The 15,183-nt window shown below is 55.1% G+C and overlaps 1 protein-coding gene across 3 annotated transcripts in view; it reads right to left on the bottom strand.

The window, feature by feature from the left end:
- Qtgal (queuosine-tRNA galactosyltransferase) overlaps positions 1-13,791 on the bottom strand; it is a 37,008-nt gene extending 23,217 nt beyond the window's left edge. For all 3 annotated transcript variants that reach the window (XM_076871788.1, XM_076871790.1, XM_076871789.1), the window contains exons 1-5: positions 13,701-13,791; positions 11,326-11,442; positions 11,131-11,230; positions 8,188-8,252; positions 2,111-2,176 (exon numbers count right to left, since the gene is read on the bottom strand). In XM_076871788.1, the coding sequence (XP_076727903.1) occupies positions 2,111-2,176; positions 8,188-8,252; positions 11,131-11,230; positions 11,326-11,442; positions 13,701-13,748 (396 nt within the window). In that variant the 5' untranslated portion in view covers positions 13,749-13,791. The remainder of the gene's footprint in view (positions 1-2,110; positions 2,177-8,187; positions 8,253-11,130; positions 11,231-11,325; positions 11,443-13,700) is intronic.
- Between the last annotated feature and the right edge of the window lie 1,392 nt (positions 13,792-15,183).

Here is a 15,183-nt window from a genome sequence, read left to right as displayed (position 1 = left end):
TGGCAAAGCCCAAGGTCAGCAAGCCCTGGGGCAGGTGTGGATGGTGTGTGCCCATGGCCTGAGCTGTTGGACACTCTGCTGGAGGGAAGGAATGACAGGTTCCACACTGGACTGTTGAGAAAGCAGCACTGCAGTCTGGTCAGCGACTGCCGGGACACAAGCACTCACACACACTGTGGTTCTGAGCTCCGTCAGCCCACGACCTTTGCAGAGCTTGGTCAGATGTGCCCAAAGAAGACCCTGGCCTCATCCCAGGGCCTCAAGCCCAAGCCTGGGACTCTGCATGCCATGACAGGATAGCCATATGGCACCTCTGCTCCTGAAAGAATGACCTACACTCAGCCTGTCTTCCTGTCTGCCTTCACCCCCCCCCAGCTGCCTGTGTGCCTCGGGTGCTCCCCTAAAACCCTGGTGCAGAGGGCCAGAGGCAGCAGCCAAGGAAGGGCAGGGTGAGGTGGGTTGTCTGAGGGCTGAGGGCTGTGGGCTGGCCTGGTTCGGGCCCCAGTCGGACAGTCCACCCTTGAGAGCCAGAGAACTGCCCATGGCCACCTGTGGGATCCCGAGGGGCCTCTCCAGGCACAGCCTGGGCATCTCCTGCCTTCCTACTGGCACAGCCAAGCACAGGCTTATGTGACTGATGTCCAAGTTTAAGTCACATGAGCAATTTCAGTGCAGGGAGGAAGCATCCTGGGCATCCAGTTTGGGGTCCAGGGTTAAACCACTGGTTCCACGGAAGGAGACCCCAAGGCCGGTGTCCACTCAGCCAGCTATCACTGCCCAGCGGGCACCGAGACCCATGGGTCTGGGACAAGGAAGGGGACAGAAGTAAAAGATGCCAAATTCCTCCAAAGCAGCAAAGCAAGCTCCCCCAAGGATGCCAGCTGGAGGGGCAGGAATCGTGCTGGACAGAGGGCTGCCAGGCTGAGCAGTTCCCCTCAGAGAGGCCCTTCTGTGAGCCTCCGACAGCCCACACGACGACCCTCCACGTGGGTGCGCCCTGGGGGACCAGACTGGAGGGGACAGTGCAGAGCACACAGGAGGGCAGGGCAGACGCCAGGACGCACACGTCGACCTGAGGCACATGGACACGGAGTCCAACGCTGCCCTCCCTCCTCCCCCAGGAGGCAGCAGTCTGTCCTGGGAAAGAAGGCAGCACTGTGTCATAAAGCAGGAGGTCGCGGCCACTGTCAATCTGGGTTTCCTGGGACAGTGCCGCCTGCCTCCCTCGGTGCCGCAGGGAAGGTGAGCTGGGCCCAGGGCCTAAGGCAACTGTGCATCTGCTAGAGACAGGCTGGGTGAGACACAGCTGGCTCTGTCCCCAGCAGGACGGCTTGGGTGGGCTCCCAGGGAGGACTGGAGCGCGGATGCTCGGGCCCACGTGCTCTTTAGTGAGAGCTTGGCTTCTAACATGCATGGGAGCAACAGAAAATCTACAGTTCGTTTTCAGAATGTAGTGTTTAGTCTCAAGTGGAAAACTGGGGATTAAGATCCGGTGGTGGCCATTCTGAGCTTTTCAGCCTGAATCCAATGGCAGCAGGTTTAACTAGGGCCATTCCCTCTGCAGGCCCTCTTTACGTTAGCCAGAGGTTCAGACTGTGCTGTCGGAGCTGGGGCAGGGCAGTGCTGTGCTAGGATAAAAGCAGGACTGCCGTCCAGATGGGCTTGCTGGCCAGACGCTGGTCGGGGACAGCCCTTCTGCAGAGGTGGCGTTCGCCTTGCCCTGTGACTGCTGAGTGCCCGCCTGACCTCTGGTGGCCTGTACATTTCTAACTTGCAGCTAAGAACCACCACCTGGCTGGGGCTGAGGCTCACTGGTGGGGCTGGGGTCTCAGCTCAGCACTGCAAAACCCTCTTGTTTGTTTGTTTGATCTATCTATCTATCTATCTATCTATCTATCTTTCATCTATCTATCTATCTATCTATGGTGCTGGGGATCAAACCCTAACCCTCACACGTGCTAGGCAAGTGCCCCCCACTGAGCTACAACCCCAGCCCCCCCTTCTGGTCACTTTTAAAGTACCCAGAGCTCCCCACACAAGGAGCAGCTCCCCACACCCTCTGCGGGGAGGATGCTCAGTGCTGGGGGTGCCTGTGGGGGGCAGTACTCACGCTGGTGGGGTGCTGAGCGGCAGCCTCGTGTTGCAGCCTCACCCTTTCAGGCATCATCACGTCATCCTGGGGGAAGAGCACATTCTGAGTTCAAGATCACCACCACCTGCAACAAGCAGTAAGACAAGGGAGACGCACCAGTGGTCAGGGAAGGGGCAGCCACACAGGCAGCCACACACGACCCACAGGAAAACCAAAGTCCTGACCATTCCAAGAGTGGCCGGAGGCTGAGCAGAGGCACTCTGTGCCTGCGGGAAGCGGCGTGGTCACTGGAACAGTGAGTGTGGCACTGTCTGGCTGGGGGCCGGGTCACCACGTGCTTACAGGAGATCAAGGAAGACGCTTGGGCCGTCCACAGTGCTCTGCTCAACACAGCCACTGTCCACCCAGAGCCAACTCTCTACAGCCACCCACATCAACTCAGACCCAGGGTGCGTGGAGGAGGCGGGACGAGGATGGCCACACATCCCTCCCTGAACCCAAGTGCAAATCCCGCCAAGCCAGCAGGCTGGTGTGGGTGGAGAGTGGCCCCTGCTGCAGCGGCTCTCCCACCTGCGGTCACAGGGCCAGAGGTCACGCAGGCACAGCTAAAGGCACAGACAGGTCCACTAAGAAAACCAAAAATAACACCCTTGGGAGGATATTCATTTTAAATGGAGGAATGTGAATTAAAGGACCCTAGGGTTGCAAGGGCCGCCCAGCAGGAGCCAAGAGCTGGGCCTTCAGCCTCCAGGGCTCTCGCCAGAGGCCCACACTGCCTCCTCTCCCTCGCGAGCTAAGCCAGCTCCAACCCTGGTCTGCCCTGCTGGGGACCCGGCTCCCGCCGCCACCGTGTTAGGAAAGCGCAGACTCAGAGGGGCCCCAGTGGGCAGCACTGGCCACAGCTGCAGGCCCCAGGACCCAGCTGCCAGCAAGGCTCTCCCTGTAGGAAGCCTGGGGGTCCATGGCCTGGGCACAGAGAGGGGAGGGGCAGTGGGCGGACGGGCCTGTGAACAGCGAGGCTCACCTTCACACACACACAAGGCCCAGCTGGGAATCACCTGGCCAGGAGTCCTCGGAGGATGAGGCTCAGAACCACCCATCCAGAGCCCGCTGCAGAGCACACACCAGGTGGCACACTGCTCCCACACCCGTGTGCGGGTCCCCTCCCTCACCAACCCCAGGTCCGGTGCTGACTGCTGTGAGCCCTGGAAGACCTGGGGAGGTCCCGGCTGCCCCCTCCTCCTGTTGTGGGAGAGGCCTGGGCAAAGCCTGTCGGGTCCCGCCACGGGCTTCCAAGAATGAGGCTCATGTCACAGAGACTGCCAGTAGGCCACCCAGGCTTCCGTCTCACCACTGTCCTCCACGTGAGCCCCTCTCAAGCCCCACCGACAGCCTGCTCCCCAAACCCACCAGCACCCTGAAACTTCAGGGTTCCTCCCTCCTGAGCTATGGGCCCAGGAGGCCTGAAGGCGTGGGGCTGGAGGTGACCACGCTCCCCATGCTGAGGCTCCCTTTTCACACCGCGGTCCTACTCTACCCCCCGGTTCCTGCAGCAGACCACAGGGGCGGGGAGGCCCCCACAGCCCGAAAGGCAGCTCCAGACCCCAGCAAGCTGCCTTCCCACCGAGCAGCCTGCAGACCCTGGTGAAGGGCTCAGGCGCTCCGGCCCAGGGTCCCCACCCTTCAGTCCGCCTAGGCTACAACTGGTCTCACAACCCCGTGGGCTCGATGACGAGGCTCACAGACCTCTTCACTCTGAAGGACACCTGAGGGATGGGGTACCAAGGGGACACCTGCTGTGCTGCCGGGGGGCTCAAGGGGAGGACACGGGCCATGGCTCAGTGCTGGTGGAGGCTATCAGCTCAATTTCCAGCCTGACCCTCCCTGGAGGATGGGAGGTGCCACCTCTGCATGGCTTCCAGTGACCGGTCCCAGCCCAAAAAGCTGCCTCAGCAGAGCCCAAGACGTACTGACCCCATGGGATTCAGGAGATCCGTGGAACCAGGGCAGAGACCAAAGGCTACTCACCCAACCACAGACCTCCAGGCCACAGCACCCAAGACCAACACACACGCCCACAGAGACCCCAGGAAACCCCAGAACCTTCCAGAACAGGACCTCCAGGCCACAGCACACAAGACCAACACACACGCCCACAGAGACCCCAGGAAACCTCAGAACCTTCCAGAACAGGAAGGACCTCCAGGCCACAGCACACAAGACCAACACACACGCCCACAGAGACCCCAGGAAACCCCAGAACCTTCCAGAACAGGACCTCCAGGCCACAGCACACAAGACCAACACACACACAGCACAGAATCCCCACGAAGCTCACAGAACCTTCTAGAAACATGGGACCTCCAGGCCACACCATGGAACTGTAAGACCAACACACACAGATGACTATTTCATTATTATGAAAGTGAGATGCATTTACACATTCAATGATAAGTCTATTTCTGGTCATCAACACTGTTTCCTAAACATGTTTTAGTCAGCTTTTTACCTGCTGTTTCTAAAGCAGAGAAGGAGGTCTCTATCCGTGGACAGCAGGCTCCACTCCTGGGGCTCAAGGTGAGGCTGAACATCATGGCAGAGTGTGGGTGGGGGGAGGAGACTAGCTCACTGGGTGGTCAGGAAGCAGAGCCCAATCTCCACTTGCCATATTCAGATATACACCCCAAAGCCACGCCCCCAGTGCCCCACCTCCTCTAGCCACACCCCACCTGTTTCAGCCACCACTCAATGAATTCCAGCAGGTGATTAAGTCACTGATTAGGTTAAGGCTTTTAGAACCCAATGGTTTCTTCTCTGAACGTTCGTGCATTGTCTCACATATGAGCGTTGGGGGGACACCTCACATCCAAACCAAAGAGATTTAAAGTTATATTTTGATTTTTATACTTTGTTGTACTTTGATAACATGTAGATTTGTGATTATAGTTACTCTATGCTATGGATTCTAAATTTTTTTAAAAAGTTAGATTTATTTAATATAAGGACATTGATGTAACTGTAATACTATATTACTATTGGTTTTTTAAAAAATATTAGATGTGTTCATGTTCTCCAAGCATACAAGTCTTTTAAAATGGTTAAGAGTATGCTCCTTACAGAACTTTATAACTTTCATTATTATGAAAGTGAGATGCAGAATTGACTTTATAACTGTTGCTGCTAATGTTTTGCAGAAGTGCCGCTTCTAATGGAGCAACCTGAGTTAATTTGAGATAAGAAGCCACCACCTACGGGACAGACAGAATATGAAGCTGACTTCCAGGGCTAATGCTGACCCCCATTAAATGGAACCATAAGATATAGACACTGAAGTCAAGCCCAGTACTCCCACTTCAAGATTGGTGAAACTGGCCTGTTAAGACCAAATCCGGAGACCAAAGTTAAGGAAGTAAAAGGACCAAGGAACGAGTAGAGCCAATATTTTGGCGCTTGCCCTCTAAGGTCACCAGGACCCAGGGAATGACAGGACCCCTCTAAGGGCTGGCCCTACGACTCTGGTGATCAGGGGGATCAAGAGGACCCTGGAGAACAGGGAGCCAACCAGTGCACATTCTGCAAAGAGGATTGTCACAGGAGAGGAGAATGTCCCTGAAGGTTCCAAGGGAAGCCACACATGGTCAGTAGGACCCTGACCCATCCTGGCAGATGGCACCACTGGTAGAGGAAAAGCCAAAGGAGCCAAGAAGCTTGTCACAAGTTCCCAAGAGTGACCCTGACAAATCTCAGCGGACTCTAAAGTCAATAGAAAAGAGGTCGATTTTGACCAGGTCTTAGACACTGGCAGGAGAGTATAACCAAAGCACAGCCAGACGTGGACATTTAAAAGATAAGACAATGGTTCTTTACTTGAGAGGTACATTTGTGTCAGTCCTCTCAAAAGTAAGTAAAACTGTGAGTTTATAAAGGAAGGGTTTTATGCAGGAGGGCCTGATGAATATCACAAAAGCTCTGTCAGAGTCACAGTTTGTTCTGAGTCAATTTGAGACCTATCTGTGCTTCTTTGGCTGATATGATTATTATGAGCTGCTACTCAGAGTCCTCTTTTGGAGTTTGCAACTCGTCACTTCCAGCCTGGCAGCTTGATTTTAATCAAGACCTGGAAAGAAGACAAGCTTTAACTGAGCTGGGAAGGACCTCAGCAAGCCTCTGATCACTGGTCGGCTATCTGAACTGCTCAGAGGGCAGAACTCATCACTATGGGCAGTTAACCTGTCCAGGACAGATGGCAGTACCAAAGGGTATGAGAACAAAACTGAAAATGAGACCAAAAGATATAAAAAGGGGGACTTGTGAGAAATAGAAGCCCAGTGGTCCATTTTCAGAATAGAGCATTTAGCCTTAACTGGGATGTAAGATCCAATTGTAGCCACTTGAACTACAGCCCTTCCCTTTGCCCGCCCCAGTTTTAAAATTAGCCAATCCTGTGGACTGCAACCCCAAGCCCCTCCTATCAGAGCCAGAGCCAGGGCTGCATCAGGGATAAGAGCAGGTGGACTGCCACCCAGGTGTGCTTGCTAGCCAGGAGCAGGGATAAGAGCAGGTGGACTGCCACCCAGGTGTGCTTGCTAGCCAGGAGCAGGGATAAGAGCAGGTGGACTGCCACCCAGGTGTGCTTGCTAGCCAGGAGCAGGGATAAGAGCAGGTGGACTGCCACCCAGGTGTGCTTGCTAGCCAGGAGCAGGGATAAGAGCAGGTGGACTGCCACCCAGGTGTGCTTGCTAGCCAGGGTGTCGCAGCCCTTCTGCAGGTCATCTGCCTGCTGAGAAACGTTTGAGGATGTTCCTGATTCCTTGCAGCACATGGAAGGGCATGGGAGAGACCGAGGCATCGGGATCTGAGATAAGAGAAGAGCAAGACAGCCAGGGCTGAGGCTGGCGGCTATGAGCCCAGAGCATGGGGAGGCCCAGCCTCTGCTTCTGGGAGCACTGCCGTGGGGCACGCAGTTTCACCTGGCCTGCTCACAGGCGAGCCATCTCCCCAGACTCCATGTGCACCACCACTGGTACGGAGGTGAGTGTGAAGGGCAGAGCCCAGGCAACATAAGACGAGATATTCCTTTGCGAGTTAGTTCAGCTGAGCCAGAGCAGACCCTGGGCACCAGGAGCCTCATCCGCCCTGCAGGAGCCTGGTGGCAGGGAAGAGCAAGGGTAAAACTTCATGCTGCTGTGCCTAAAAGCAGATCCAAATCCAAATGTGCCCTGGCACAATCTGCTCACCCATACCATCACCAGGCTGCAGTCCGGAGTGCTCCCAACAGGCAACAGTCTCATGCAGTCTCCGGTTTTCTACCACTGCGTATGTGCTTCTTTCTAGTTTTTGGCTGCACACAGCCTCATGTGCCTTGGTGCAGAGACCTTTTCTGGGTACCAGCAGCAGGCTCCAGGAGCCCAGGGCTGAGCATCTTCTCAAGTCCCTGACAGAATGCCCAGGCCACCACCACCACTGACACCTGCCTGTTTAGAACACATTGCTGATTTAGTTTTCAGAAGCATCTCGCTAACTTCAATTGTACGTGATTAAACATTTATGTGTTTTTGATTTAATTTGTCTGACCTGGACCTCTGCAGGCCACCCATGGCTGTGCGTTTGCATCATGTTTCTGCCAACCTACCCACTCTCATTTTCTCACCCACGTCCATGGGCTCTTCGCCTTCAGCCTGTAATCTCAAGTGTCCCATCTACCAGCATTGTGCCACTTTACCTCCACTTGGTTCATACTCTCTCTGTGGTGCAGTTTTACACTTTTATTTCATCTATCCTGGTTAATTCACTACATGCTCTGGCAATTAACTAGCAACAACCCATCAACTCACCTTTAAGTCTGATCATAACAGAGAAAAATGGTTTTCCAGAACCAAGCCAAGGGCTGGGGTTGTGGCTCAGTGGCAGAGCGCTTGCCTAGCATGTGTGAGGCACTGGGTTTGATCCTCAGCACCACATGAAAATAAAATGAATAAAATAAAGGTCCATTAATGTCTTAAAAAATTTAAAAAAAAATAATCAAGCCAAATGTACAATCACTACTCAACCAACATGTACACACTCATTATAAACACAACCAAAGAGGTACTTACTGAATCCAAGAAGCAAAGGTAAGATCCTGAGCTCTGTGCAATTGCTTGATTTTTAGAATATCCAACTGTTGGAAGAAAGAGAAAAAGTTCTAATAATTCAGTTTCCAACTGCATGAAGCTTAGTGTACTTTACACTTCAAGGAACCTAGGGACGGTCTGCATTCCCCAATTGGGTCGGCGTTGGAAACCCACAGTGAGGACATCAGTGGAGAATGCCCACACACAGTGATGGACATCTTCCATGGACCCACCGGGCCCAGGAAGAGCTGAAACAAAGGGACAGCGCCTGGGAGGAGTCCAGGGGTCTGCTGCAGGGGCAGCTATGCACTCCCAGCCTAACTGCCTACAGCTCCTAGAGCTGCACACTGTAGCAACCAAGGCCGCTGCCAGTGCCTGCCACCCTGAGCCCACCTGCTCTGACGGCGGACACCCGCTCTGACGGCGGACACCCGCTCTGACCGCAGAGTGTGCAGTTCTAAGACTCCCAAGCTGGAGCTGCCCAAGTGTGGACAGGGAACCCAGAGATGCTCAAGAGTGAGCATGAGCAGCCCAGGTGGTACCCAGCAGCAGGGACAGTGCTCTCCAACACTGAGCACAGGTGCCAGGCCAGCCTCAGAAACAGTGGCCAGTGGGAGGGAGAGCCCAGGGCCTCAGAACCAGTGACCTTGCTCACCCGGTCAGTTGCAGGGTATGAGAAGCCAGGGAGCATGAGAGGAGTGGGCTGCGGGGCTGGGCAGGGGTCACCACAAGGCCTTCTGAATAGAGGTGACATGCAGACTCAACATTCAGCAAGCTCTGCCTGGACGCCACGGGCAGGGCAGGGCAGGGCAGGGCAGGGCAGGGCAGGGGAGCCACTTCTCCTGGAGGAAGGGAGCCCACATCCCCAGCAGAGCATGCTAACAAGATGGTCTCAGTGTCCATGCCACCCAGAAGTGACACAGCCAAACAGGTGTGTGCAGGCTGAAGGAATAAACCTGGTTTCAAAGTTCAGACCAGCAATGGTCCCAAGGGGACACCCCAGTGTGTGACTGGGCCAGCCCTGGGCTGGGTCTCTGTTCTAGTCCCTAAGTCTTTTTTTGAAAAAATTTTTTTTAGTTGTTGATGGACCTTTAATTAATTAATTAATCCATTCATTCATTTATTTATTTGTGGTGCTGAGATTTGAACCCAGTCCCTCACACATGCCAGGCAAGTGCTCTACCACTGAGCCACAATCCCAGCCCCATAGTTTCCAAGTCTTTGGTCCACTTTGACTTGAGTTTTGTGCAAGGTGAGAGAGATAGGGGTTTAATGTCATTTTGTTACATGTGGTTTCCAATATTCCCAGCATCGTTTGTTGAATAGGCTATCTTTTCTCCAATGAATGATTTTGGCACTTTGTCTGGTATGAGATAACTGTATTTATGTGGTTTGTTTCTGTTGTCTTATATCCTGTACCACTGGTCTATGTGTCTGTTCTGGTGCCAATACCATGCCATTTTTTTTACTATGGCTCTGTAATATAGTTTAACAAGGTCTGGTATTGGGATGCCTCCTGATTCACTCTTCTTGCTAAGGATTGCTTTGGCTATACCTCCTACCATTTATAAAATTCAAAATGGATCAAAGACCCATAAAAGAGCTAGAAATATAAAGCTCTTCGAAGAAAATAGGGTAAATCTTCATGACTTTTATTTGACAATGAATTTTTTTTAGATATAACTCCAAAAGCACATGCCACAAAAGAAAAAAACAGATACACTGGATTTCATGAAAAGTAGGAATTTTTATATGTCAAAAGATAATTATCACGGGGCTGGAGTTGTGGCTCAGTGGTAGAGCACTTGCCTGGCTGTGTGAGGTACTGAGTTCGATCCTCAGCACCACACAAAAATAAGTAAATAAAAATAAAGGTATTGTGTTCATTTACAACTAAAAAAATTTTTTTAAAAAAAAGATAATTATCACAAAAAGTAAAAAAATAAGAGTGGGAGAAAATGTGTGCAAATTACATATCTAACAAAGCTTTAGTATCTAAACCATATAAAGAGCTCCTACAATCAAACAATAAAAGTCAAACAACCCAATTTAAAAATGGGCAAAGACTTAAAAGACATTTCTTTAAAGATATACAGATGGTCAACAGGGACATGAAAAGATGCTCAGTCACTGGGCAAACGCAAATCAAAACCACGGGAAGCTCTGCACCCACCAGGACGACGACTGTGATGACGAAGACGACAACAACCACAGACAAGGGGACTTGGCGCCCCTGGGAGGTGAACAGTGCAGCTGCTGCAGGAACAGCATGGCGGCCTGGGAATCATGCCACTGGCAGTTCTACTCGAAGGCCTACGCCCCAAGGACTTAGAAACCAGTGCTTAAGTAAAAACTCACACCTGAATGTTCCCACTAGCCCACTCCCAGGAGCCAGCCTCCATCACTGATGGGTCAGCACATGTGGCCGATCTACGACTTCCAATAAAAGGGGAGCGCCAGCACTCAGTGGCACGCACTGGACAAGGGGCCAGGAGCAGGAGCTCCCTGCCGTTCTGACTGGCTTGGTGCAAGGCCGGTGCCTGGGCAGTCTGAGGGACAGAGCGCCACGTGCCAGTGGCCCAGAGCTCCCTTCCCAGAGTCCCCGAGGCACTGCTGGAGGCGCTGTCGGTCAGCGCTGCCTCCCTGCTTTCTGGGGTGCTCCTGAGAGGCAAGGACTCTCTGGCCTCCACCCCCAGGCCTCAGTGCCTCTGGACGGCCCCATCTCCTAACACACCACAAGGGGTGAGTTTGGGGTGCATTGCCTGGGGAGTGGACACCAACACTCAGACCACCGCAAATAAGAAACTGAGGTCCAGCCGGCCCTGACAGGCAGGCCTCACCACCAGGGTGCTTTCACTAGCACCTGAACAGCGTGAAACTAACTGCACTCTGGAGGTGACAAGGAATCATGAATCACTTACTCACCTCCTCTGGGAGAAGGAGACTCGTGGCCTCCAATGACCACCAGGATGCCTGAGTCCTCCAGCTTCGGTCTCCACTTTTCAATTATAGTCATAGACTTATCCTGGAAGTGGGACATTGGTAGGTCAGGAAACCTCCCTGGAAACAGTCCAGCATGAAATGTACGGGGCTGCCACCCACGAGAACGCCCAGAGGTACCTTACTGGCATCGTTGAACACAGAGAGCTCCATGGTGCCTTGGAAGTCCTGCTGCAGCACAGACTCCAAACATTCATCCAGCCACAGCTCAGCATTGTGGACGGGGAGGATGACAGACTGGAATTCAAAGGAATGGTGAGCAGGGTGGGAGAGCCCAGAGGCCACCCGAATCACAGCGCCAGTCCTGACCTGCAGAACCCAGAGCAAGACTCCCAGCATGGCTACGCGACACCAAAAGGAATCGGCCAGGAGCAAGCCTAGTGTTCTTTCCCTGAACAGTCCTGTCAGCTCTCCCTGGACTCGCAGATGCTCGCAGAGGGGGAGAATCAAAGGATATCAGGGGACTCCCCAACTGGTGGTCATCTCAGGTTTTCAGTCTTGGTCAGAAACCACTGTTCTGGTTAAACAGGGATCCGGGTACAACTGGCTGGCCCCTTGCTGGGTGGGGCCCCTCTGCCAAACCGAGATCAGAGACGGCAACAGAGGAAGCGCTGAACACCCCTGTAGGAGCAGTGTGTGCTACCAGGCTGGTGGGCACTGGCACGTCCTGTCCTCAGGGAGCCCCACGAGAAAATGACTTGTAAGAACCTACCTCCTAACAACTGCCACAGGAGACGGCCGTGACACACAAGAGGACCACCTCCTGAATGAGAAAGCCAACAGGAGCCAGGCCAGGTCAAGTCTGGACACATGGACGTCCATGCCTATGCTGCTTAGCTACACAGTAGATAATTCCACACAGACATGACTTTAAATCACTAAATCCAAACATGGTTATGAACAGCTCACAGATGTGTGTTGTAAAAAACTTTGTGAAAGGTATTTTCAAACGAAATACCACTTGAGGATCTGATCCCAGCGACATCTCCTCTTGCTTATGTTCACATCCATGAGTTCCATGATTTATTTCCAGATTAACTTTACTTAGGATCATCCTTTTTAAAGGAACAGGATATTTTTACTTTTTCAAGATCTATAAGATATGTGAATTCCTGTCAGTGATGCACCTTGATTAATCTGCCCCCAATTTCCGTAGCACTGGCATGAAAGATACAAGCTCTACATGGACCACAGCAAAGCCGTATCCACGTGTTCAATGCCTGGGTACCTGACTCCATGTCTGTTCTACTTCCCACACAGCAGCCGATGTGGGAAGCAGATGCAGGTGTAGCCGCCTGGTGTGCAGGACAGGAGCTATGGGCAGAAGCACCAGGCAAGAGATCCCAACCAGGGGCTGGGGATGTGGCTCAAGCAGTAGCTCGCTCGCTTGGCATGCAAGGGGCACTGGGTTTGATCCTCAGCACCACATAAAAATAAAATAAAGATGTTGTGTCCACCGAAAACTAAAAACTAAATATTTTTAAAAATTCTCTCTCTCTCTCTCTCAAAAAAAAAAAAAAAAGATCCTGACCACAGTACAGTGCAGGCAGAAGCCTGGGACTGCAGCTCAGGGCTAGTGTGCAGGGCAGAACTGTCAGAAGTGGGTTTAGAGCCTAGAGCTCAGAGTAGTGTTCAGGGGAGGAACTCAGACTTGGGGCTTGGGGTAGTGAGCAGAGCAGAGCTCAGGCCTGGAGCTCGGGGTAGGGTGCAGGGCAGGAGCCGGGGCCTGGGCTGGAGGTGGTGCACCGGGCAGGAGCCGGGACCTGGAGCTCGGGGTAGGGTGCAGGGCAGGAGCCGGGGCCTGGGCTGGAGGTGGTGCACCAGGCAGGAGCCGGGGCCTGGAGCTCGGGGTAGGGTGCAGGGCAGGAGCCGGGGCCTGGGCTGGAGGTGGTGCACCGGGCAGGAGGCGGGGCCTGGAGCTCGGGGTAGGGTGCAGGGCAGGAGCCGGGGCCTGGGCTGGAGGTGGTGCACCGGGCAGGAGCCGGGGCCTGGAGCTCGGGGTAGGGTGCAGGGCAGGAGCCGGGGCCTGGGCTGGAGGTGGTGCACCGGGCAGGAGCCGGGGCCTGGGCTGGAGGTGGTGCACCGGGCAGGAGCCGGGACCTGGGCTGGAGGTGGTGCACCGGGCAGGAGCCGGGGCCTGGAGCTCGGGGTAGCGTGCAGGGCAGGAGCCGGGGCCTGGGCTGGAGGTGGTGCACCGGGCAGGAGCCGGGGCCTGGAGCTCGGGGTAGTGTGCAGGGCAGGGTCGTCCAGTGGGTGCGCGGGGCAGAAGCTCTTGGGAGCTCTGGTAGATGCACTGCGCACAAGAGCGGTCGCCACCGGGCAAGGGGCAGTCCCTCCGCACAGGAGGTTCCCAGACTCGGGAAATGAAGGGCCGCGGGGCCGCGAGCAGCCTAAGGGGACAGACCCGCGCCACCACGCGCCCGCCTGTGACACCGCGGAGGGGAGGCAGAGTGGGTAGTGGGGGCCGCCATCCCCGCGCCCCGGCTGGCACCTACCACCAGGGGCAGCTGGCCTGGCCCGGCCGGGTCCCCGGGGCGCTGCATGGCCCCGCCGCCACCGCCACCACCGCCACCACCGCCCACGCCTCTCGGCGGCAATCGCGCTTTGGCCACCGGCGCGTGCGCGAGCTGCTCGGGCAGGCGGAGCCGAGGCTGGGCCGCGTACGATTGGCGGAGAGACGTGTCGATCTTGCGGGGGGGCTAGTGGGCGGGGCTCCGGCGCAGCCCCGGGTGGGCGGGGCCTCGGGCGCGCCTGGGCTTCGCAGGGCGGCGCGGGGCGGTGGCAGGCGGCTGGGTGGTAGGGCCCCGCTGCAGGTGCGGCCTGCTGGCTGTTCTGTCCTCTGGGTGGGCCGAAGCCCTGCGCCCTCACCTGAGGGAGGTGATCGCGAAGGAAGTCTGCAGCTAGGACCACGGCGGTGAAGCCCCTGGCGCGGGTCCCGCGCTGCGCCGGAAGGTGGTGCTGGAAATCCAAACCGGACCCTTCTGAGGTGGATGCGTGACACTTAAAAGACGGGGCTTCCAAGTGCTGCGCCCTGCGGGTCTGCGCTGAGCCCGGCCGGCGGCGCCTGGCGCTGCAGGAGGAGGTGGTGCACCCTGCAGGCGCGCAGCTCCAACCAGCCCGGTGGCAGGCTTCCTGCCCAGCGAAATTGAGGGCCTGGGCCCTGGGGGTGGCCCGGGGACGCGCAGCGCGCGGTGGCTGTCCCCCTGGTGGAGAAGGCCCTGGAGAGCCGAGTGTGGCAGGAGCGGTGGGCAACTAGACGGGCCCAGGCAGGGCTGGGGCCTCTGCTACTCCCATGAGTGCCCTACTTGCGTTCCTTTTGCAAACAGCAGATTTTTCAGACTTATACTTGTGTCTCCAGTTTCTCCGAATGGTCATCTCAATGTATGCCTAGAAGTGTATTTTAGGGTGGCACATTTTGTTCTCCCACACCCATGGCTGGAGAACTGAGTGTGCCCACTAAGCAATGCCCCCTCTTGTGCCCTCAGGAGCGACCACACTTAAAAATAAATAGCAGAAGGTGGCCAGCGCTTTAGGGGACTGCAGTGCTTACCCACTGAAACTCCTCCGGGCAGGCAAGGCAGGCCTATTTTCCCAGGGAGCAGCTATCCCTCGCAGTTCAGAGAGCTGGAACCCTTAGTCCATCTGTTGTCTTGAGTGGAGGGAGCACATCGTGGCACCCAATCCAGTTCCCACAGGTGGACTCCAGGCATGCCCACACCTTTTCCTGCCCTGTGAACCAGGAAGTCCTGCGCCCCTGCATGGAACAGAGGATAAAATCTCTGTAGGTGGCTGAAGGGCCATAGAGCCACTCACAGGGAGTTACAAAACACCCGAGAGCCCATAGTTTGTAAGATTTACTGTGATCAGCACCATGCCACCTCCTGGGTAGGCTGGCCTCATGCAAGGTTATGCTAAGTGCACTGAACCTACTGAGTAAGCCACAGTTAATGAGCATGCCTGTAAGCATCACTTCCATGA

The sequence above is a fragment of the Callospermophilus lateralis genome, chromosome 11 (assembly GCF_048772815.1).
Source record: "Callospermophilus lateralis isolate mCalLat2 chromosome 11, mCalLat2.hap1, whole genome shotgun sequence".
Classification (NCBI taxonomy): Eukaryota; Metazoa; Chordata; class Mammalia; order Rodentia; family Sciuridae; genus Callospermophilus; species Callospermophilus lateralis.
The sequence above is the reverse complement of the archived record's forward strand: the minus strand, read 5'-3'. Positions and strand labels throughout refer to the sequence as shown.